Genomic DNA, 26,295 nt, shown 5'->3' on the forward strand with positions numbered 1-26,295 from the left:
TCACTCTGGGTCAAGCTTTATGCTTGGCAGTTCATATAGGCCATTTTATTTAATTTCATGACAACCCCATCATGACATCTCATTACTCCCATTTTACAGATGAGTACAGTGAGGCTCACAGAGGTTAAATACTATGACCAAGTTCACACGACTGGAAAGTGGGAAAGCCTCGGTTTAAGTCCGGATCAGTCTTATTCCAAAGCCTTGCTTCTTTCCAACACATTTTACAGATCACTAAACTCCAAGAAAATGAAGGCAGAGTGTGTGTCTACCTATCATTACCTTGGAGCTTCTACTATGAACATGTCTTTTAAATGACACATACTTTTAAAAATATTTTTTAATCCAAAAAATACCTATGATACTTACTGAAGGTATGACATCATCACATTACAATGATAAAAAGACTTCAGTGTTCTGATCAATAAACACATATGATGTCAATTTTTAATGCTATTTGAAAATCTGGAGCCATTTTCAAAAGAAGCAATCACAACATATAAATTCCTAACAAGTCTCTATGAATCTTGTATCAAAAGAGGAGCAGAGAAATTTGGTGCTAAAAAGTGAGGAAGGAACTTACAGCATCGAGTCTACTCATCCCTCTTTGTAGGCAAGTGGAGGCCCAAGGGAGCCCAGTGACTTGCCCAGGGTCACACAGACAGACCGTGCGAGCCGAGCCCAGAAGTGAGGGGATGAGCACTGGGAACTCCTGCACTTCCAGACAACAACCCCTTCCACAAAACTCCCCCTTGGTAGGAAGCCTGAGAGAGTCCCCAGGGAAATACCCAGCACAGAAAACTGATCCTGCCTGAGTTCTAAAGATCCTAAGGGCCCCTCCAAGCTGTGTCATCACAACATCCACCCCAATTAACCCCATCAACGTTAGACTGAAGCCCAGTTGCTAAGGTTCAATGGCCACGCCTGTGGGATATGATGGTAAACATTACGTGTCAAATTGGCTAGGCTATGGCACCCAGTTGTTTGGTCAAATATCAGTCTCTGGACTGAATCAAGCAGATTACCCTCTATAACATAGCTGCTGCTGCTAAGTCACATTAGTCGTGTCCAACTCTGTGCGACCCCATAGACAGCAGCCCACCAGGCTCCTCTGTCCCTGGAATTCTCCAGGCAAGAACACTGGAGTGGGTTGCCATTTCCTTCTCCAGTGCATGAAAATGAAAAGTGAAAGTGAAGTCACTTAGTCATGTCCAACTCTTCGCGACCCCATGGACGGTAGCCTACCAGGCTCCTCCATCCATGGGATTTCCCAGGCAACAGTACTGGAGTGGGGTGCCATTGCCTTCTCCATAACGTATCTGGGTCTCATCCAATCAGTGGAAGTCCTTAGGTGCAAAGACTGAGGTTTCGCAAGGAAAAAAAAAAAAATCCCCCCAAGGATACAACATAGACACAGAAGACCTAAACAGACATTTCTCCAAAGACATACAGATGGCCAACAGCCACATGAAGGCTGTTGCTCAATGTTGCTACTTATTAGAAAAATGCAAATCAAAACTGCAATGAGGGACTGCCTCACACCAGTCAGAACGGCCATGATCAAAATGTCTACAAATAACAAATGATGGAGGGGGTATGGAGAAAAGGGAACCCTCCTACACTGTTGGTGGGAATGTAAATTGGTGCAGCCACTATGGAGAACAGTATGGGAGTTCCTTAAAAAACTAAAAGCAGAGTTACCCTTATGATACAGCAACCCTACTCCTAGGTATATATCTAGAAAAGACAAAAGCTGTAACTTGAAAAGATACGTGTACCCTCATGGTCACAGTAGAACTAATTTAATAGCCAAGACATGGAAGCAAACTAAGCATCCATCAACAGAGGAATGGATAAAGAAGATGTGGTACACATATACAACGAAATATTACTCAGCCATAAAAATGAATGAAATAATGCCATTTGCAGCAGCATTGATGGACCTAGAGATCATCATGCTAAGTGAAGTAAGTCAAAACAAGTATCACATGATATCACTGATAAGGAATCTAAAAAAAAAAAGATACAAATGAACTTATTTACAAAGCAGGAACAGACTCAGAAATATAGAGAACAAATATTTGGTTACCAAAGGGGAAAGGAGGAGGGCAGGATAAGGAGTTTGGGATTAACAGATACACACTACTATATATAAAATAGATAAACAACAGGACCTACTGTATAGCACAGGGAACTGTATTCAATTTCTTAAAATAACCTATAATGGAAAAGAATCTAAAAAGAATATATATATATATATAACTGAATCACCTTGCTGTACATCTGAAAATAACACAACATTGTAAATCGACTATACTTCAATAGGAAAAAAAAAGAATGCAAGGTAGAAACCTTGCCTAAGTTTTTAACATGCTACCCTGCAGAATTCAGACTCAAGACTGCAACATCAACTCATAACCTGAGTAACCAGCTCGCTGGCCTGCCATGTGGATTTCAGACTCGCCAGCCCCCACAATAATCCTGTGAGTTAATTCCTTAAAATAAATATCTATAGGTAAGTAGATGGATAGATGGATATCCACACACAGAAACGTTTATGTTTGTATGTGTATAAACACATACATATGGTTTCCTTTCTCTGGAGAATCCTGACCAAAAAATGGAGAATGAATGAATGATGCTGTTCTTAGCTGCACACAGAAATTAGAGAGCAACTAATTTAGTAACTATCTCATGAAGGCCCCGTGCTAGCTAGCCCCATGGTCAGAGATGCAAACTCTGCTCTTCCCGTCACAAAGCTGAAATTAAGTGAGGCTTCAAGGCCATCAGGTAATATTGCTTTTTCTTTTCTTTTTTTTTTTTTTGGTGGAGCCATGGCATGCAGGATCTTAGTTCCCTGACCAGGGATTGAACCTGTGTCCCCTGCAGTGGAAGCGCAGAGTCCTAACCACTAGACCACAAAGGAAATCTGCTCTTCTCCTTGAAGAAAGGACACTTCAGCCTGAGAGGTTAAGTAACCTGGCCAAGCCACAGAGCTGGTGTGTGGAGTCAGGGTTTTAACCCACGTTTGCATGACTCAAAAGTCCACAGTCTTTCCACTTCATTGCACCCCTGACTTACCTATAACATCATGAAAGTCAAAAGGAGAAGCTTCAGGAAAAATGGAGTGAGTCCTAGTGTCAAATGCTTCAAAGAGGTCAAGGGAGGCGGACTAAACCGGAAGCAGCTCCCTCCACCACCCTGATGCTAGATACAACCACCAACCAACAGCTTCTCACTGTCAGTTCCAAAATAAAAGACTCTCTCAACTGTTTGTGAAGGAAAGGAGACATCTTTGGGAATTTCTCCTAGAAGGACCCAACTGGAAATTCCACCACTGAAGCTAGTGGAATTAAAAAGTCAGAAATGTCTGTTGTAGACTCAAGTCAAAATGTAAGTGGGAGAATAGAATTTTTTAAGAAGTCCTACAAAAGTACAAAGAATAATAAGCATGTAAGAGAGAGAAAAATAGGGTAAGAGTTATAGAAACATTAAATATTGTGTAATCATGCAGTGTGTTCCACAGGGACCAATGAGTGATAGGAAATACACAGCAGATGCTCTCAGTGTGATTCTCCATGAATAAGATGCCTTGTGTTCTCAAAATATAGGGTGCTATGAACTAAACAGGGCTTCCCTGGTTAGCTCAGTGGTGAAGAACCCACCTGCCAATGCAGGAGACCCTGGGTCAGAAGATCCCCTGGAGGAGGAAATGGAAGCCCACTTCAGTATTCTGGCCTGGAAAACCCCATGGACAGAGGACCCTGGTGGGCTACAGTCCATGAGGTCACAAAAGAGTTGGACACGACTGAGTGACTAAACAGCAACAATGATGAACTAAGCAGAGTGAGTTTACAAAGTTCATTCAACAAGAGTCATCACTCTCACCCAGCCAGCCCAGTCACTGGTCATTGCCCAGCTGATTGGAGCCAGAGATCTCCGCTCTTCCAGATTCAACAAGAGGAGAGCATGAAGAATGCAGTCTCTTATTTATAAGCTGTGAGGCCTGCAAAAACTCTGCAGCGTCTATCTCTCCATTTGGTGATAAGTGATCTCCAGGGGCTCAGAGAGGGAAACTGTTTGGGTTTGCAAGTGTAGGTGTTTGTCCCGATTTCCTGCTCTCACAATGCTCTCATTTATTCCAGCAAATGCAGCCTGATGATTCACTGGAGACCAACTGTCATTTCTGCAGCTCCTTGGAGGTAACTCAGAGCTGGTGTTTGGGGTGTATGCAGATTGGCCCAAGTCTCAATAGCTTGTTAATTCCTAAACTGATGAATGAAGCAATGCTCAGAGTAGGAAGAAGTTGCCAGACTCTGCCAAAAGCCAAGCTTTTGCTCACAGTGTTTGGTTCTCGAGTTTCATTCTACGATCTCTCAGCCTAGCCCAGAGCCAGGGCTATTGAACAAGGAATCTGGAAATCCAGGTTCCATATCAATTTGCAGGATTTAACCTCTTGAGACTCAAGTTTCCTCAGCAGGACCTCACCAAGGTCCCTTCCATCTCTAAAGTTAAATGAACCCATGATTTAAACAAACAAGTGCACTTATGTATTTCCTCGATCAGACAACACCAAGAATAGGGGTCTCCCATCAACACCCAATACACCAGCCATGCAAGTAAAAACTGTATCTTCTCCCAGAAAATGCAAGAGAAGCAAATGAAAATTCAGAATGAATTTCAGAATTCAGAAAAATTCTGGGAAACAAGCTTAATATACTTTTAGTATACCTAAAGACCAATGAGACGAGTTATACTAACATCAAAAAGTGTGAAACATCTTCCACACTTCCCTTGAAATAAACTTCCCTTGAAATATACACAAAATCTACATGAAGAAAAGTTTAAAATGCTGATGAGTATTTAAAGAAAATACTTAAACAAATGAAAACACACACTTCATTTTGGACCAGAAGACTTAACAAAATAAGATATTGATTCTCTCAAAATTAATTTCAAATTTTAATATTATCCCAATAAAACACCAATGGGATTTTTAACTGAACAAAATGGTTCTAAATGGTTCTATTTTTCTATGAAAAATAAATAAGCAAAAATAGTGATCAAATTCTTATTGCTTAAGAGATTAATAAGAATGGGCTAGCCCTCTAACTATACTGAAAGGTACAATAGTCAAAACATTTCATACCAAAGAATGAATAAATTAACGACACAGAATAGAAAAATCCAGAAATAAACCCAAATATATATAAAAATTTTTATGTTAAATATATATTCACATAAGAGTTTATATACATATGTATACATATACACATACAAGAATACATATACATATGAGAATCTACATTTTTTTTCAATTCCCATTTTGAATCAGTGGGAGGTACATGGGATTATTCAGGAAATGATGCTGGGACAATTAAGTTGCCATTTGGAAAAACATAGGTTAAATATATGTATACTCTACATGTCACAAACAACCAAAAACAAAAATTCCAAATGAAAATCCCAAAAGCAAAAATACAAAAGTCCTAGAAGAAAACATGAGATTTTAAAAAACAATCTCAACAGTGCAGACAGTTTTCGCAAATATTATACAAAATTGCAAACTCAGAAAAAGTTGATAAACTGAATTACCGTTTTTTAAAAATCCTGATTCTTTTAAAAACATAAAGTCAAATGAAAAACCAGGAATAAATATCTTTAAAGTATATTTTAGGCAAGAAGCTAATTTCCTTCTGGCAAAGAACTTCTCGAATCAATGAGATAAATAACCCATTAGAAAAAAGAAGTAAAAAGAGCTAAAGAATATGAACAGAATTGAGAAGAGTTCACACAAAAGGAAATACACCTGGCTCTTATCATAAGAAAAGATGTTCAACCTCAGTCACAGTAAGATAAATGCAAAACAAAGCTCGGGGATAGTAAACGGACACAAACCAGAATGTTTGATAACAGGCTCATTTGACTAAGGTAAAAAAGGGCACTCAAAATTGCCCATGAGATTGCAAATAGGAAAAACCCCTAAGAGTAATTTGGCAATATCTATAAAAATTTTATAGGTAGAGATATCCCTTGACTCAATAATGCCACTTCTAGAAGCTGATCTTGTAGGTATATTTGCATAGGAGTGAAATGACACAGATATGGGATAGTTATTGCAACATTGCTTAAAAAGCAAATGATTGGAAACAAATGTTCTTCAGGAGGGTGCTGATTAAATAATGAACTACTCAGACATACTAAGTAAAAAAAGCAAAATGCAAAGCAATGTGTATAGTACACTACCACATGTGTAAAAAAAAATGACTATTATAATGCGTGTGTATGCATGGATAGTTAATGTGCATAATCAATGCAAGAAATAAGTTGTATCTAGTACAGGAACTGAGTATCGGGAGAAGAGATAAAAGAAGGGCAATTGTTTTTCACTGTATTCCCACTTATAACATTTTACTTTTACACTATTCAAGAAGTTTCGATGAACACAAAGGCCCCCAAACTGGAGATTCTTCAGCCTTCCACGACCTGCAGAATCAGATTCTCTGGGGCAGGAATCAGGGACTGCAATTCTAACAAGCACTGTGTGTGATTCTTGGGCAGAGAAGTTTGAGAAGCCCCAACGGATAACATCACTGGAAACGCAAGTTATCAAAATAATAATAGCAACAGTGATGTAAGCAGTAATGAACACTTCTTTGGAAAGATAAAGTCCAAAACACCACTGCCAAAATCTTGCACAAGCTTTCCTGAAAAAAAGAAAAAAAATTCTTTGGCACAGCCAAGCATAAAAAGAGTTTACTCCATGACAAATTATTCCCTGTTCTCTCTGGTGTTCGGCTTTAACCACTGTTAATCCTTTCACTAGCTTTTAATACTTTAGCAAAATGCTTTACTCTCATCTTTTGAGCTAGGTAAGAACATAACAAGCCTCACTTGAAATTACATGAAAAGGAGAGAAGTGAAATATTCAAAGACAGCACACCTCCCAATTCACCAACTTTTCAGCTAACAACTATGCACTTTCCGTGTTCTAAAGAAACTGCCGGCTGGGAGAAAGGAAGAAGCGTGTACATTCAATAGATTTCTTCAGTCTAGGCATGTCTGTGTTGCAAAGCACAATTGTGTATTTCTGAGATGCTAGAGGGGAGGGCAAGGGCATAGCCTCAGGTTTCACACCGTTTTGGCTCCTCCTCGGTGTTCAGTTTCTTCCCCTTTAAATTAAGATGAAAAAACAGTATGCTGGGGGTGATTAGGAGCTCCAGAGCCAGACGGCCTGGGTTCAGTTCCCAGTTCTGCCACTGTGTAACTTTGGGCAAGTTACTTAACTTCTCTGTGGCTCGGCAGACACAACTGTAAAATGGGGATAGCACCACCTCATTCACTTGGCATGGGAATTAGCTATGTTGATATAGGTGCAGCACTTTGTATAGAAACTGGTAAGTGCTGGATATATACCTGTAATTACTATTTCAGAGAAGTCGTAGACTGTCAAGTGGTAAAGAGACAGGGAAGAGAAATCTGTAATAGCTAAAAAGACACAGAAGGCAAACAACAATGAAAAGCTGGTTATTTCCAAGAAATAAAAACCCAACTACAAGATACTGAAGCAATGGGCCAAGCAAAGCAAAGCTGTTTTTTCCTTGTTCGGCTGATGCTCGGTGGCCAGACCTTTCCATTTTCCGGTCTGGGTCTGTATCACTGGATAAGTTTTATATCAGGAGCCTCCAACTCAGCAGGTCTGGCATTAGGGGGTGGCAGGACCTCTTATCGAGCCCCTGTGCCCATGAACATGACCAGGATCGCCACCCTCAGTGTCCCCAAAGGCAACAAGAGGACTTGACCTCCACAGAAAAACCCGAGGTGACAAGGAGCCTGGAAGAGCTCTAAAGGAATTCCAAATCCACCAGCTTCCCTGGTCATGGACTCTGGGAGCCCAGACCGGACCGCAGGCCCACCATGGCCTCATTGCAAATAATCTGCACATGGGATTGTGGGCAGAAAAAGCAGATGGAAGGGACCCCCCAAGACCACACTGCCTGCTTTCTCCATTTTATGGTTGCTGTGGAGACTGAGGTTCAGAAAGAGGAAACGACCCACCCCAAAGTTCAGCAATACCTAGATGATTATCTCACCACAGGGACCACTGATAACTGAAAATAGAAGCCCTTCTACTAATTAAGCATTATTTCATCTTTAATTGTCATATTTTAGCCATTCTTTAAAAAAAAGAATAAGTATTCTTATTACTATGCATAATAAGTATCTCATTAAAATAATGACATCAACCATCAAGCTAGCCCTTCCCTGTAATGACTGCTGAGCAGGGGGCATGGTGATGTATCAGCTGTCTTGCTAGTTCTCCAGGGCAGACTGCAGAGATGCTGCACAATGCCCGGAGGGGTCACCACTCTGACCCGAGTCTCAGAGCCGCCTCTCCATCATCCTAGCTTCCCTTTCAAAGCTATTTGGGACTACCAAGCATAATTTACTTATCCAAAGTTCCTACAAACTTACTTAGACTCTCGGCCTAATATCCTATAGTTGAACCAACTGAAAACATGACTCCTTTCACATTTGACTCCTTTCAAACCACCACATGACTCCTTTCCTCTGCAGGTCCAGACAGTTATCACCTTGACCATGACCCACTGGCCCCTTCCCCAGAGACCGTAGCATAGAGGTCTGCTCAGAACCCAGCTCCAGCTAAAGGTTCAGCCACCCAGAATCCAACCTGGAGTTTCAACTGACCAAAGCTGCAGATACCAAATTTTTACCCTCAGACTATGTTTTGAAAGATCTGGACTAGCAAGTTGATTAGTATTTGTTTCTCCTTTTAAATAACCCAAGTCACATCCAATAGTCCATCAGAGCGTCCAAACAATAGAAGGCAACCAGTGTCGCCAAACTGACTTGCTATTTCAACTCAGAACACTGCATTTTAATTATTCTGAGCTGCCTTGTTCTGAAAGAACATTTGATCTCTGCTCTGACCTCCCACCCTCTGTCCACACACCTTCTCAGAGTCACAGGGATCCAAAGACCCCGGTGGACAATGCAGGTAGACACTAGAGCCACCACCCTGCCACAAATGGAGAGCAGCCTGGAATACGGCTGAGCCAAAGGCTGACTGTATTGCCCTCCCATCAGTCAAATTTATCTCTGATCTGAACCTACAGCAAATTTCCAAGGACTGGGGAAAACATTTCCCATGAGCAAGAAGTTAATTTATTTGCAGGGGAAAATGAATGGCTCCCTCCATAGGCACCGGGAAACAACATGAAGTGACCCTGAAGACAGACCCCAGACAGAGCCCTCAGTTATGTAAGATGGCCTAAACTCAGCCAAGGGTGACAGAGGACATAAATTTTGCGATGCTCAGTAAGGGGGTCTGAGGATTCTTTAAACTGAAGCGCACCTTGTATTTAAATATACTCCCTAGTGAGAAATGACTTGGGTTTTGTAGGTTATACTTTAGGGGAGAGTGCTGAATTTGTGTACTTAGAAGAAATTATCAAACGTCTGCTTTAGACAATTACACGTAAGCAAGTTATCACTGAAAAGGCCAGATTAGAGGAGTCCGCTGTGTTAGGACAGGTTACAAGAAGCCCTCTCCCTGTCTTTCTGCCCCTTATGTTTCATGAACTCCTTCCCTTTGTGTGTGTGTGTGTGTGTGTTTAAAAAGAAGCAGCACTTTAGAAACTAACTGGTATCTTAGGATTAGAAGGAGCAATATTTGAGACCATCCTCAGAAAAAAAAAAAAAAAAAAGACCCTCTGGAAGACTCTAAGAAAAATTCATTTTCCAATCAAAGCATATTAACTTGAACATCTCCCAACCCTCCAGAAAGCACTCAAGGTAATGAGAACTGTAAGAGGAGGAAGGGGGAAAAGAATGAGCCAGTGGGGGTAATTCTCTTCTGCTGTCAGACCATACCAGTTCTACAAAACAATCAGCCGAAACCAGACTGGTATTTCTGAAGCGTCCATCTCTGCCACCAGCCACCTGGGCTGAGGGCGGGCAGGGGGAATCCCTCACTCCACTCTGCCCCACTTTGTTCAAAAGTGCAGGTAAGCCAAGGGACACAACTCTCACTGATCATAAACTTCAGTACCCACATGGAGTGAAAGTGAAAAGTGAAAGTTGTTCAATCGTGTCAGACTCTTTGCCACCCCATGGGCTATACAGTCCATGGAATTCTCCAGGCCAGAATACTGGAATGGGTAGACTTTCCCTTCTCTAGGGGATCTTCCCAACCCAGGGATCAAACCCAAGTCTTATGCATTGCAGGGGGATTCTTTACCAGCTGAGCCACAAGGGAAGCCCAAGAATACTGGAGTGGGTAGCGCTCCATTTGGAGAAGTACCATATGGAGTGAGGCATAAGTAGCACCATATGTAGTGAGGCATCCAAAACACTCATGCACTGCTAAGAGCTCACGCCCTTCCTTCAGTGTCAGAGTTCACACCGTGCCGGTTATGCACCAGACACTTCACATGGATTATCTCAGTCCTATGAGTTATATGTGTATGTATGTTAAGCCGCTTCAGTCACATCCCTATGGACTGTAGCCCACCAGGCTTCTCTGTCCGTGGGACTTCCCAGGCCAGATTACTGGAGTGGGTTGCCATTCCCTCCTCCAGGGGATCTTCCCGACCCAGGGATCAAACCCGCATCTCTTATGTCTCCTGCGTTGGCAGGCAGGTTCTTTACCACTAGCGCCACAACATGCTTTATGTTATGAGGAAAATGAAAGCTAGGTAGCTTGTCCAAGGTCACCAAGCTCTCCTTGCAGAGCAGGGACTTGAAACCTCGTGGTCTCACTCCAGACCTCACTCTCTTAACCACTGTCCCCGCCCATCATAGGGTATCAGGGTACAAACGAGCTTCACTGCCTTTTCCCCACATACATCCCAGGCCTGCATCTGACTTCCAGCAACACCCCACCACAAAAGACTTCCCTTCTCCTGGTTCAGACTGGACTCCACAGACAGGCTGTAATCAGTACATCATTTACAAAGGCGTCATGTTTAGGGAGCCAAAATGAAAGGCCATCATTTTGTATTGTCAAACAGCCTCCCAATTGAAAGTCATGCTGCAATGTAGAAAAAGAGAGGCTACTCAAACCATTTTCTATCTTCTGCTGAGTATAAAGACTTTAACTTCACATGAGCTTAGAGATGTCACCACACTCTGTAAAAGGGAGGAACTAGGAAAGAAATCCTGTCTCTGGACCACAGAGTATATTTCATTCAGTGGAAAAGAAACTCTGGATTTTTTCAATGTTTTTAAGCCTTGATCCTAAACAGAATGTTTGTAATTGCAGATAATGTTATATAATACTGGGTCTTTTTCACTTATAAAATTGTCCTCAATGCAATCAAAGTGGAAACTTGACTCCATGTGGCAACTTCAGATGAATCAAGGTATAAAGCAGCTCCAAGAGGAGAATTCATTGAAAGTCTGTAAGACCATTTGCAAATATCACATGTACTTGCTTTATATGAATGTCTAAAGCCATACACAGTATCAAAATGAAACTATAAGGGAAGGAATTCACTGTACAGAAGACAAAACAATACCCTTTTTATTTTTAAAACTCTGGTGAAATAGGTTTCCATATGACATCCCATTTTTTAAAAAATTAACGTAAACCAACCTGCCTGTGGGTTAGTCACACTATAGAGACTTCATCATGGTGTGTACAGATGCCTAAAGTATTTACAAATGTTATCTGTTAGGTAGTAAAGTTTTGTTGCCATTTTTCCAGCACATATTCCACAGTAAAATAAAGGGGAGATACTGATGTTCTTATACAAAAATTCTTAACAATTGGATAAAGGCAATTTACCTGAGAGAAGATTTGTTCTTGAAATATTTTTTTCACAACTGGAAATATAGAAATGGGATGTAGTTGTAAAAGAAGCATAAGAATGTCTAAGTTTACATTTTCTTCTTTTAAATTATTTAAGTACCATTAAGTTAAAATGTTTACATTCATTATAAAAAATGTTGTTAAATCTTTTATGCAAATGATTTAACACTGATTGCTGCAACGCAAATTGCACTTTTTAAAAAAATTATTGTTTACATGGAAGAAAAATATCTTTTGTTTGCTACCCTGTTTACAAATTCGGACTGACTTCGGGTCAGTCGCACAATGTGAACTTTGAGAAACGTCAGTCACAGTGTATGTTACAGTTACGATGCAGTCCTGCAAACTGAGTGATATTTTTGAAGAGACCTCAAGAACCGACTCAGCCTCCGGAGGTGTGTACCAAACGAAGGATCTTCTCCATGAACTCGTGGGAAATCAGGGAAGGGGGCTGTGGAAAAGGGGCGGAGAAATTCTGGAATAACCAAAACTGATCAGAAGAAGCACATGATTTGGGGCAATACACATAAAACTTTGGTTTAAAAATCTCTTTCGATATTCCATGGCAGGCAAGGCCCCGGGCGTAGTTCCGGTTTCTGCATGTGTCACGATAGACATCCAATCCCCTGGCCGACCCAGAGACCAGTTGCCTGGAAGTGGCCCCCGTGGCCAGGGAGACTGTGGGCTGCCCCGGTCCTTCCCTGGAGAGGCGGTCCCTCTTCTCCCTGGGTCTTCAAGACAGGGTCTCGGGGGCAAGGCAGAGCAAGCCTCTCGGGAGATTCATCTCTTTCAAATAAAGGCACAGAAATCATGTATCAGAGGAAGAAGTCTGGTCAGCATCCTCGGCCCAGTCCGGACTGCTTGCCAAGAGGATCCATGAAGGCGATCCCACGGGCCGGCAGCGTCCTCCTCTGGTCCCCGCGGCCGCTCAGGCCAGGGCCAGGGCGCACCAGGAATCCTGCCTCACCGACGACGTGACTTCGGCCGGCGAGGCCAGGCTGACGCCGATGTACAGCCCGTCTTGACCTGAGTACTTTAGCTCGCTGTTCTCGGGGTTGGTGCTGTCCCCGGCACCGGACATCACCGAGCCGCCTGCCTGGTGGAAGAGGGGGATGGAGAGAAGGAGAGAGATAGTTACCAATAAATGTGTCAGGCAGGGCTTCCCTGGGGGCTCAGTGGTAAAGAATCCACCGCCACTGCAGGAGACGCGGGTTCGATTCCTGATCCAGGAAGATCCCACTTGCAGCGGAGCAACTAAGACTGTGCGCCTCAACTACTGAGCCTGTGCTCTAGAGCCGGGAGCCAAAACTCCTGAACCCCACGTGCCCCAGAGCCTCTGTTTCACAGCAAGAGAAGCCACCGCAACGAGGAGCCCAAGCACCGCAACTAGAGAGTAGCTGTCGCTCATCTCAACTATAGAAAAGCCCATGCAGCAATAAAAAAAATAATCAAAAACATATTAAATTATTATTTTTTAAAAATATGTCAGGGAGAGACAATCGAGATGGTTAGACTAGCAGGCAGAGCTGCTCACTGGGCGGTGAGATGCCCTTGACCCAACCCTGGTGATTTTCAGCTCTTAGAATCAGCCTCCTGCTCATGTTATTAACTCATGGCAGGAACCACCCAGCAAGATTTGCATGGACACAGGTAGGAAGGGGAACTGGAGGCAGCCTATTTGTAAAAAGTGCCAAATGCTCAGATCTCTGACAGTGAAACAAACCACACCACGTAGGTCCACAGGCCCTAAGGATGCCCGCACATTCTAATCTCTGCAAAAGAGAAAGTGCAGAGCACTGCATGGACGCGCGCACACACACACACACACACACACACACACACACACAGAGCAGAACCATGAGGCTTAGCAGTTCTATTAAAGTCTAAGAAGGGAAAGATACATAGTTCAGCAAGGCCTGATAAATGAAATTTTTGGGCACTGACTTCATGGAAAATTAACCCATGCATACACAGGCTTTAATTCTTCCCAAGAAGAACAGATCATGTTTGAAGCAGGCCACATGATAAAGAAAATGCTAGCATCTTATATCTGCCACGATCATGACAATTATTTCTTGAAGCAAAAGGTCATTTTTCTCATTTCATTCCTTCCATCTAAATTAAAATGTCAAATAGCAAATGATATCATTTAGTAAAATCAAATCAAAATAACTAAAATCATGTTTAGATCATGGTTTGAGAATATAGTTGCATTTGGGGGGTTTTTTTAATCTAATCAAATTCACATACTTTTAAATCACTTTGTCCTCCTTCTAAAGCACTGTAGTTGTTTAGTCATTAAGTCATGTCCAACTCTTTTGGGATCCCACGGACTGTAGCTCAGAAGGCTCCTCTGTCCACGGAATTTTTAAGGCAAGAATACTGGATATGGGTTGCATTTCCTTCTCCAGGGGATCTTCCCAACCCAGGGATCAAACCTGCGTCTCCATCGTCAGGCGAATTCTTTCCCACTGAGCCACCAGAGAAGCCTGGTATTTCTTCTTTTCAGGCTTTCCATAAACTACAGGATATTTGTTTTTCTGACACAGGTAGAACATCTTGCACTTTTCAAAGCATTTTTTTTTTACATTCACAAGCCCATTAAATCCTAAAACATCCATCTGTCTGGCCAAGCTGATGTTACATCCACTTCAGAGAAACACAGGGCACCAGACACAGAACAAATGAATGGAAGTTTCGCAGAGTGTCCCTGGCTCCACTCAGGGGCCTGGAAGTGGATGCAGTCCTACCCTCTCCTCTCCGGAGAAGATCTGGTTTTGTCTCGAACCCTCAGAATAACTGTATGGGGCCGAGAGGCAGGACTGCAGGAAGTCCGACCACGGAACTTCCCTCCAGCCGGACAGACCGAAACCGGCCCCTCCACGGCTAACCAACCCTTCCCCTGCCTGGCCAAAAATGAAGGTGTGTGAAAATCCAGCAACAGCACACCCCACCAAAACTTCTTTTTAAATAACACGAGCTTAAAGATGTAAACAAAGGGCTCTGGGTGCCTAAAAAAAAGGAAGTTTCACAAACTCATTGAGATGTCTAAAATTTAAAGTAGGTTCTTGTGAAATAGTTGAAATAACCCTGTTAAACAAACTAAAGCTATGGATTTACATACACATACAAATATGGTGGCCTTCCCAGGAGGCTCAGGGGTAAACAATCCAACTACAATGCAGGAGATCCTGGTTTGATCCCTGGGTCGGGAAGATCTCCTAGAGGAGGGCATGGCAACCCACTCCAGTATTCCGGCCTGGAGAATTCCATGGACAGAGGAGCTGGGTGGGCTAGAGTCCATGGGGTTGCAAAGAGTCAGACACAACTGAAGCGAATGAGCATGCAAATATGGTGATTCCTTTTAGAAAACCTCAGCTATAAGCAAACTAACCATGGATCCAGACTTAACTCCCAAAGAGATACATAAAAGGATGCTATTCAATTATAAAAGGAGTCTTCATTTTAGAAAAGAGCTATCACACAACTAGCAGAGTGAGGTCCCTTGTACACGATTGTCATACCCAGCTTTATATTACCTACCTATTCTCCGCAAAAAGCATTTTCTTCCCATTTGTCTGACCAATCTGACTTCACCACAGAGTGCTGCTTTCTGGAATGGAGGGGTGAATGAATGGACTGGCCCAGGAAGCAGCTCACCTCAAACGGCCAGACGTGCTGTTACGGCAAGTCACAACCAGCAACATCAGCAGGGCACATCAGAGCCAGGCAGTGGGGCCGTGAGCCCCAGACACAGTCGCTCCCAGCTTGGGTGGGGAAACCAGGACAGATACACTCAAAAGTAAGTCCGCTCAACCCCTGTCATGAGTCTGACTGTCTGAGACAGGAAGGTGGAACCAGAGGTCGGAAAAGGAATTGCAAAGAAAGGATACCTGGGGGACAGCCGCAGACAGCCTGCCTGGTGGGACCAGCTCTGGCTTTCCTATTCTACCCTGGTTTCAGCCACCCACCTCCTGAGCCTCCTCCTCAGGAAACCAGCCCTACCTCAAGTATGTTCACGACAATTAAGTGAGCTTATGTTTGCAGACGCGTCAGAAGGCCTTGCCATGTTAAACATTCCTTCAAGGGAAGCTATTGTTGTGGGTAAGGAAAGGGTGTTCAAAATTGGAAGAATGCAGGATGTGGGGAGGCCTGCTTGCAAGACAAGACGGCTGAAAGGGAAGGACATGAAGCAATGAGTCAGAAGAGGCTATGGGAGAGGGAAACTGGAAAGTCTGACCTAGAACTTTCTCAGTTTCCTCACCTGGAAGATAGAAATAAACAGGCAGCTACATCAGGAAATTGTTGCAAGGGTTAAATTAGAATATATAAAGAGAGCCCTTGTCTCTGACAATAGTAAAGACTGAGTATATGCATGCTACTATGAAAAAGTGTTAGTCACTTAGTCGTGTCCCAACTCTTTTCAACCCCATGGACTGTGGTCTCCCTGTAGGGGAACCTGGTGGGCTACAATCCATGGAATTCTCCAGGCAAGAATACTGGAGTGGGTAGCTCATTCCTTCCTCCAGGGGAATCTTCCCGGCCCAGGGATCGAACCTGTGTCCCCTGCATTGCAGGCAGATTCTTTACCATCTGAGCCACCAGGGAAGCCCTATGCTACTCTGAAATCTCCCCAATGTCATTCTTCGCCAGGCAATTTGCAGCCATGGATGGGTGGGAGCAGCCCTAAGAACTCAGCCAGAGCTAAGTTCACTTCAACCAGGACATTATTCTAACCATCAACGACGGCTCTCCCCAGAAAGCAAGCCAGGCCCTCCTGCACCCCTTCAAAAGGGTCACTGGCCCTTTATCAAATAAACCGCATTAAAGAAATATTAATACCCTGAATACTATTCTTACACCTGAACACCAGTCCTAAAAGCTACTATTGAAATGCTTATTGTCTTCTTTGTTCAGACAAAAATGTTATATGGCAAACAAATCCCAAATTACATGGGTGATGTGCTCCTGAAAAAAATATCAACTTTGAAATCAAAAGCAATATCTGTTCCCTGTGAGAAAAAAAATAAGTACTTGTGCCCAGGGTTTGAGAAACTTAATTTTTAAATGAGGATATACTATTTAAGGGCTTCCCTGATAGCTCAGATGGTAAATAATCTGCCTGCAATGCAGGAGACCTGGTTTCATCCCTGGGTCGGGAAGATTCCCCTTGAGAAGGGAATGACTCCCCACTCCAGTATTCTTGCCTGGAGAATCCCATGGACAGAGGAGCCTGGGAGGCTACAGTCCATGGAGTCTCAAAGAGTTGGACACGACTGAGTGACTATCACTTTCACTCACCACATACTATTTAAGCAAGGAATGTGGCAATGCACAGCATTTTTTTTCATGTCAATCATACCTCAATTTAAAAAAATATTTATGTCATGATACATAATGAGATCGTGATGAGATCAGATGGGACAGATAACGCCAGACCCCTCCATCCCTGATTGGCGGGGCTACACTCTGGCACTAGCCTTAGAAGGCAGTTAGCAGAACCCATCAAGAACTTTATACCTTTCTGAGTGCTGTAATTTCACTTCTGGAAATGGATTATAAGGAAAGAATTCAAAGGGAGGGAAAGACGCCCCACAGGAAGACATCCATTGCAGGGTTATTATAACAGTGGAAACCATGGAAATAATCTAATGTCTCATAATATGGGGATGGTCTGGGAAAGCAAGGGATATCCGCTCAGTGAACAATTATGCAATTATTGAACCTAATAAGATCCTGTAATGCAATGTTAATCGAAAAACCACAGGAAAGACATTCTCACTAAGTCATAATTACAACGTATCCATGGGCATACATAGGTATTTCAAGAGAACCCAGGTGAGGAGGTGAGGGACCAGCTGCAAGGGCCCAACCTATTACTAGCCATCTGTAGCTTCCTTTTGAGTATTTTAATGGAGTGGCACAGCGCAGTCTAACTCTGGGGGAGAGTGGAAGACATTAGGTCTGGAAACGCAAGGCACCAGCACTTGAGAAATGAGCCAGGCTGGACAGAGTCATAAAGTAGCATGAAAAACAAGGAGGAATCAGAATGTAGGGAGGATCAGAAGGGCCCCCACGCACCCAGAAGTCACCTCCACACCACCTGGCACAGACTGGAACCCAGCCAGTCATACATGTGTGAACACAGTTTCAGGTACCTGAAAACATCACAGAGAGTACAGAGATGGGCCCATCAGTATAACCTGAGCTCCTGAAACTGGCATCTAACTGCAGAAGAAGTCTAGAACTGGCATAACTCTCCTTCTTAAGAACCTGGCTTGTCACATTGTCATGTTAAGTATCTTCCCCTCACTGGGCATATGCGAGCTGCCTCTCAAAAAGCAGTTTATTATGTTTGCCGGTCAGAGGGATGGGGGAAGGGATAGTTAGGGAGTTCGGGATGGACATGTACAGACTGCTGTGTTTAAAATGGATAACCAACAAGGACCTCCCTTATAGCACAGGGAGCTCTGCTCAGTGTTATGTGGCAGCCTGGATGGGAGGGGAGTTTGGGGGGGAATGGATATATGTATGACTGAGTCCCTTCACTGTTCACCAGAAACTATTACAACATTGTGAATCAGCTATGAAAGGGAAAGTCATTCAATTGTATCCGACTCTTTGTGACCCCATGGACTATACAGTCCATGCAATTTCTCCAGGCCAGAATACTGGAGTGGGTAGGCTTTCCCTTCTCCAGGGGATCCCCCCAACTCAGGAATCGAACTGAGGTCCCCTGCACTGCAGGCAGATTCTTTATCAGCTGAGCTACCAGGGAAGATTCTATAATCGGCTATATGCCAAAACAAGAAGTTTTAAAATAAAAGTTAAAAGGAAAAAAAAAAAGAGAGAGAATCAGTTCAATTTGGGGAGAAAATCAGAGATCACTTATTACGACCCTGGGCCCAGCACAGACACACACAAAGACAAGTCTAACTGTCAACCGGGTAAGGTTTTCTCACATCTACTTAAATCCCTGAAAGGATCAGTACGCAGACATCTCAAAGCAGGCACGTCACTAACCTAAACCAGTCTAATCCCCCAAAAGTTCCTGAACAAAAGCAGGAGAGAGCATTCCGGACGCCCACAGCCGAGCCATCCTTCCTCCTCCGGGAGGCAGCCTGGCCAGCCCAGGTCCTGGCTCTCTCTGATCAAAGTGCAACCCGAGGGTGGAGCAGAAATCTGTTCTGTGTTTCCACTCCCAGCTTATCGGCCTCCACCCTCCCACAGACTGAAAATGGAGGCACTTCCTGTTGAAAAGAATGTGTTATCAGCCCCGACCCAGGCCGGGCTTAGCACTGAAAAGCAGGCCAGGTCAGATGGGGGACCCAGAGCAATCAGCCGGACACCCGACCTCCTACAGGAATAAATTAATTTAGGGACAAGTAGCAGCTGCAGACGCGAACATGGAAAATCTCCCCTGGCCTGTGAGGTGACACAGTGATTTCTGGCTCACCCAGGCTGTTTTCCTGTGAGAATGAGCCTTCGCTCATTTTTCAGACACAGATCTGCAAAGTTGAGGATTTCTGACTCAGTGAGCTCCTCCAGATGATGCCCAGCGGCATCTGACCCACCATGGGGCTCGCCAGGACTTCCCTGGTGGCTCAGTCGATAAAGAGACCACCAGGAATGCAGGAGGCCAGGGTTCCACCCCTGGGTTGGGAAGATCCCCTGGAGAAGGAAATGGCAACCCACTGCAGGGTTCTGGCCTGGAGTCCCCACGGGCAGAGGAGCCTGGCGGGCTCCTGCCTGGAGTCTGTGTCAGTCAGTTCTCTTCCTTCACTCGTCACATCCCATGAGAGGCAGGCCCAGAGAAAGCCTCCTACGGTACCGAGGGAGCAGTCCTGGGAAGGTGACAAGTCAGAGCAAAGGGAAACCTTCAAGGACACAGCCTGTCCAGAATTACAGAGGTTCTCTGGCTTGTGGATTATAAATTTCGTTTTTGAAGAAGCAAACCAAAAAGGAATGGGCTGATCTGGAGAAACAAACCCAGCACCCCGGACAGGTTGGGGGAAGTGTGACCATTCCCAGAGCACAGGACTTTGAAGATGACCACACTGCCTCCTCCACGTGGGTTCAGGCTGTCAGCTTCCATGGCATCTGGTCTCTCCTTCCTACACCTCTAAATGAGCTGTGGTTACAGCTATTTCCTGGGTGAGGGGAAGCCAGCCACCTCTCACCGCCAAAGCTGTCTTCTCGGCTAGGGCTTTCCAGGTGGCTCAGTGGTAAAGAACCCACCTGCCAAGCAGGAGACTCTGGATCCTTGGATCGGGAAGATCCCCTTGAGGAGGAAAGGGCAGCCCACTCCAGCATTCTTGCCTAGAAAATCCCGATGGGCAGAGGAGCCCGGCAGGCTACAGTCCATGGGATCGCAGAGTGGGGCACGAGTCAGCAACTAAACAATAATGCAGGTAGATAGGAGAGATGTGGATTGGGAAGATCCCCTGGAGGAGGGTACAGTAACCCACTCCAGCATTCTTGCCTGAAGAATCCCATGGACAGAGGAGCCTGGTGGGCTACAGCCCATAGAGTTGCAAAGAGTCAGACACAAATAGAGCCACTTAGCCCAGACTGCTTTTGTAACCTCTAGGTTAGACCCTGTGGGGCTTCACAGCAGCCTTCCTCAAGAAAAAAAAAAGAAGAAAGCAAGCAAGAAAAACTAAGTGTATGTTTCAGCAAAAGTAGAAACACTTTCAGATAAACCTTAACTTCCATGGTCATTTCAGTTTGGATGGAGGGAAGAGGGGCAAGACACAAAAGTGACCCAGTTGACAGTTGCGGAGGTAACACCAGGAAGCTACACAAACACACACAGGTTCCGTCTCCACCAGGACGTGTGAAAGCCATCCATCACAACAAAACCTCGAATTCTCCCACAACTGCTCAACAAAGCTCAAGAAGAGGGTGTCACGGTCACCTCAGCCGATGACCCAACTCAGTGTTTTGCAGAAGAGTTTATTTCTTTATAATTTAGCAAAGAAATTCCTTACTGAGAAGAGTTCATCAGCCACCCCTTTGACCCCTCTTCCCCCTTCCAGGCCTGAGTTGGCCGGGCTACATCCATAGGCTAAACGCTGCTATTTTTAAGGAGGAAAAGAATTCTTCTATAGACACACTCTACTCTGGGCAAAGGAGCAAACCGTTTTACACGTCCATACACACAAACAGCAAGAATGTTGTGATGAAGGCGTGGCCCCAAGTTTATAAGGACCCTGGGTTTATCAGTAAGAGCCTGATGTACTGAGTTGGCCAAAAAGTTCCTTTGTTTTCTTCCCCATAGCTTCCATAAGATGTTACGGAAAAATCCGAACTACCTTTTTGGCCAACGATACAAATTGCAGGGGGAAGAGGGTTTGTCCCACAGCTTGAAGTCACTGGCCTCCTGAAGAAAAGGTTTATCTTCTGAAATGAACCAAAATGGATGACTTAGTCAAATTCAGTGGTAAAAAGATCCAGTGGCAAGATAAAAATTAGCTATAGGAGCTTGGATGAGCCCCCTGCTCTGGCCATCTCTGCTAGACAAAATGGACAGCAGTCCATGGATCCAGCAACATTGACAAGAAAGCATTATTTAAAAAAAAAAAAAGTAAGCAAGCATTATGAAACTGCTAAGAATCACAACAAATGAAATATCGTTGCTATCAGGGAAATAAAAGTATCAAAACACAGTTACTTTGTTAACATAATAGCTTTATGTCTCTAAATTCCCTCCATGAAGAAAGTAAAGATTTATGTCTAATGTCTTGGGATGGAAAAAAAAAAATGCCATGCAAATAAAGCACATCACTATCAACTTCCAAGGTCATATTTAAACAGTGCTAGTCATCCTGAACTTCAAAGCTGTCTGCAGGCATCTCCCACTTATGCTACACGCTATTCCTAAGGACCAGATGGTGGGAATTATTTTTCCCCTTTAGTGAAGGGAGGAAAACAGGGGCTTTACAAAACCTTGGCAGCTCACTATAGTCACACACAGAGCTGGAGCTAGCGCCTGGCTGCCTGACTGTGTCGTTCCAGCTGTTAATCCGTGAACCCAGAGAATAAACTTCAGACCATACTCAGGTGCCACCATGAATCAGGTGACTAAACGTAAGGAGAGCTTTCAATCACAAGTATTGGTTCCCTGGTGGTTCAGCAGTAAAGGATCCGCAAGCGATGCAGAAGACGCAGGAGACCAGGGTTCGATCCCTGGGTGGGGAAGATTCCCTGAAGGAGGGCACGGAAATGCACTCCAGTATTCTTGCCTGGAGAATCCCATGGACAGAGGAGCCTGACAGTCTGCAGACCATGGGGTCGCAAAGAGTCTGAAGCGACTGCGCGCTTGCTCATGTGCTACGTTTAACAGGATAAAAATATGATTGTGGAGCGTGTGCTCCAGCTCTGGTCAAACCATGCCATGCTAACAGCTACCAAAAGGGGCCGTACACCAAGCAAATTATCACTGAAACATTGTCAAGTAATGACTTGGAATTGTTTACTCAAAAGACTCCAACAGGACATTGAAATCAATCTGTTATTTGTTCAAATCTTTCTTAAAATCTGGGGTGAATAAAATCATCTCTTTTCGCTTCAGCTCACAAACGCTTGAGTATGTGCCCTGATGTTGTAGGTAGCTGAATCATGAATGATCGCCTGTGTCAAGACCTGTCTTTGGAGATGCTTTTTTAAATTATTCAAATTTCAAGGAAAATTAACAAATTGGTCTAAACGCAGAGCTAACAGATTGTATTTAATTCATATCCATTAGATCTTCATATTGCTAGTAACTCTTTTGGCAGACACCCATGAAATGCATAATAAATTACTTTTTGTTCCAGTAAAGGAATTCATTTTCTTCGAAGATTCATTTAGCAATAACATTTCAGGGCACCCTTAGCCAGATTTCTTAAATTTGGCTGTGTTTTCCCGTAACATTATTTCATGTTTTGTGACAATTTTGTATATTCTTATAGAGGTGGAAGAAAAAAAATCGCAGAGTTGTGTGCTGAGATGAATCTGTCTAACTTGAGGCCATAACAAAAAGGCAACACCCAACCCACGCTTATTCTTTACCTAGCATTCTAGCTTTCAGATTGTGATAATGAGTCACTTATTAAACAAACCACAGTACTGTGATAAATTGGGTGGACACATAGGTTACAAACTAAATAAAGAGTGATACAGCTTTACTGTTGCCTAACAGACATACGGACTCATTGGATATTAGTGTAGTTAAGTGTATTTCTAACCACCATCCTCCTCAGGACACAAGCACACAAGAAGAAAAAGAAAAAACGGGAAGTCTAGAAAAGGCCCTCAAATCAAAACGAAACTATGCAAACTCCACATGCTTCCACGTTCCTTGCCAGGGTGACGTGTGACTTTCTCAGTGAAGGCCAATGTGGTCAGACAGGAACGTGAGTGAGTTATTAGAAGGGGCTGTGAAAGAAGAAAAGAAAGGGAGCCTGGCACGTAAGGAGCTTGAAGATAAAATGCCAACAAAATATTTATGTTCATGGCTTGCAGCAAGTGGCGAGTGGTATATTAATAACTGCGATGATGGGCCGACTCCCTGGGAGCGGTGGGAGACGTCGGCTCCAGCCCCGGCTGCAAGGCGGGCTTGTCTTGTGACCTTATGGAGTCACTCCGGATCCTGGTTTACAAATGAGCCCCTCATAATACCTAAGTGCAACTCTCTCCTAGACCCTCTTGCGAGATTAATGCCTTTTTAACTCTTTTTATTCATTTAGAGAAAAAAAAATATCTTGGACCATAAACTCTTGGGTGGGGGAAATGGATGCTTGTCTCTTTAAGAAATGCTTTTTAATGATTTTGTAAAAATTAAATTGAAGGCAATTTGCTTATTCTGCAAGTTCCAACTCACTTGGCACTCACTAAGCATGGGTTTAAATCCCACTTCAAAAGGATTTTGGTACCTCGATCTTGTATTTCAAGGGAGACTTTTTACCATCACATTAGGCATGTCAACAACAGTAAACTTGCCTACCTATTATTTTTTTTCCCATTACCCAACTAACAAAGCCCTAGAAATGCAATGGGTTTTATTGATAAGTATATTTAACAAGAAAATGTATACAATGTAGCTTATATATTTGGTCATGAGCAAATCATTTCTATGGTGCTATTCTCCTAGCTATACCGTCAGCTAAAACTAACCAAAATTAATCAGGTTTCTTTAAGAAAATGCCATTTCTTCCCTCTAAAGACTTCAACAGTGCATATAGTATCACATATGAACTCAGGGTGCTGTAAGGGTAAAAACACTGACTCTGCATCTCCCAGGCCTGGGTCCAATTCCAAGCCCATCGGAATAATAATAATTGGATTATAATAATAATAATAATAATAATAATAATATATATTATTATATATATATTATATATAATAATCAGATTATAATCAAATAATCGGATACATAACCTTGGGCCTATTATTGAGTGTCACTCCCCAAAATAGAAAATAGAAAAAGATACCTCATTTGTCCAGTGATAATTGGGAATAAAAAAGATACATGAAAGAACTGGAACATAAAAGGTACTTGGTAGAAGTTAGTCTCCTGCCTTCCTACGTCCCAGAATCTTACAAATGAGAAAGTACAAGAAACAGAAAACGCCTCAAAGCAACCATTATGGTGATTAATCCACCAACACCCCGATTCTCGGAGCGCCCTAAAGGTGTGTGTGGAACATTCAATGTAAGAGTTAAGCAGGAACTTTTGGCCCCCACTTCAGCAGCCTCTTAAATCTCTTTCTGACACGTGAGGTCCGCTGAGTGAAAGCAACTCGGACTGTATGTATGTAGGTCCTTCGTGAATGTTCCTTTGAGCTATCTAACCACTATAAGGATAATTAATAATAATAGAAGCTATAATTGTGTGACCAATCATTATGTCGAGTAAATCCAAAGTGATTCAACTACTCAGCGGAAAAGACAGTGGAATATAAAACTTACTAACAAAGAAAGAAGCTACGTGACTCAAGGGATGTTTTCCCGTTTTCATCATAGGATGCAAATATTAACATATAAAATCCATAAAAAGAATATAAAATATTAACTTGCCAAGTACCTAACCTTTCTTCAGAGGCCTTATAAAGACATCCAGACAGCCCAAGAAATGTCAGTCCCTAAATCACTGCCCCTCATCTAAGAGCACTTAAGCACTTAACTCTTTCAAACCACTTCTAGCATGAGATTTAGCACCATGCAGCCCAGAGGTATTGCTTCTGACAAGGTCATTGCATAAAGCTGTTACCAAGGGGAGGCTGCAGTAGGGAAAAGTTTCTCTAGGCAGACAACCTCCCTGAAGGTTAAACGAGGCAGGAACTGAGGTACCTATTCAGCACAGAGAAAGTGACCAATGAGCAAGGCCCGACCAATGAGCAAGGCCCATCCAAACGCAGAGAACCAGCCAGAGAGGAATCTGAGGCATGATCCCCTTGTCTCAGTCTAAGGATGCCTGCCTCTCTCCAAGGAAGCTGTCTATCACAAACCACCAACCACAAAGTGAGGAAATGAATCCCTATCACTAACACGCCCTCCCTAATAGTCTCCATTCCGAAGGGTCACCTGGCAGCCACCCTGAAACCATCTTGCCCCCAAGGAGCCCCTAGGGACCAAGAAACTCAACATTCTAAGGTCAGGACACATCACGAGTTTCAAGGAGGGAGTTTTCCTTCGTAATTGTGAGAGGAAAACCCGGCTTGTAAAATGTACAAAAAAGGATCATGCGAGCATTTGTTTACATTAATTATCAAAACACGCCCAGTTCAGGATGGTTTTAATTGTCAGACTATAACTACATGGTTGATGAGAAACCACAGTAGGGGTTAGAGAAAGTCCACCATTTAGAAATGAACTTAGTGTGGACCCTACCTAAGGCTTAATATGGACTTGAAAGCAGTTTGAAATATCTGCCTTCCACCTAATTGATCCATCTCATCTCCTGCTATATTGGCTTTTTACACCCTACGCTCAGCCATACTGAATTCCTGAAACTGTGCCCTTGAAGCATCATAGCTACCCATGCTCTTCTTCTTCCTGGAGATTTCAATCCCAGTTTTTCCCCTACAAAAATCCTCCACAACTAATTTAGATTTCCTCTCCTCTATGAAGCCATTTCCAACCCTTTAGTCAGAATTCATGGCTCCCTTCTTTTGACTTCTACTTTGTTGTTCATTTATAGCTTTTTCAATGTACAGACAGACGTATGTCTGTACATACGTGCTCCCACCACTACCACCACATTATGAACAATTCAATGTCTGGAACCTTGTTTTACTACATGAAGAACAGTGTCACCCCAGCACAATGCTCCTTAAATAGAACAATGACTGCAAGGCAAAGGCTACTCAGATGGAGTTTGTGTTTATTTCAACATTATGTATTCAATGAGGACGTCAACATTATATTTGCAGTATTAATATAAATTTAAGTAGGCTTTAACTTTTTAAAATAATCATCAA

At 43.2% G+C, this 26,295-nt stretch overlaps 1 protein-coding gene across 3 annotated transcripts in view; it reads right to left on the reverse strand.

Moving 5' to 3' along the window:
* Positions 1–11,520: 11,520 nt before the first annotated feature.
* Positions 11,521–26,295, reverse strand: part of GATA6 (GATA binding protein 6) — a 32,849-nt gene continuing 18,074 nt past the window's right edge. For all 3 annotated transcript variants that reach the window (XM_043444227.1, XM_043444228.1, XM_043444229.1), the window contains one exon: positions 11,521–12,929. In XM_043444227.1, coding sequence (XP_043300162.1) covers positions 12,762–12,929 — 168 coding nt within the window. In that variant the 3' untranslated portion in view covers positions 11,521–12,761. The remainder of the gene's footprint in view (positions 12,930–26,295) is intronic.

This window comes from Cervus canadensis, chromosome 23, assembly GCF_019320065.1.
Source record: "Cervus canadensis isolate Bull #8, Minnesota chromosome 23, ASM1932006v1, whole genome shotgun sequence".
In the NCBI taxonomy this organism is placed as follows: domain Eukaryota; kingdom Metazoa; phylum Chordata; class Mammalia; order Artiodactyla; family Cervidae; genus Cervus; species Cervus canadensis.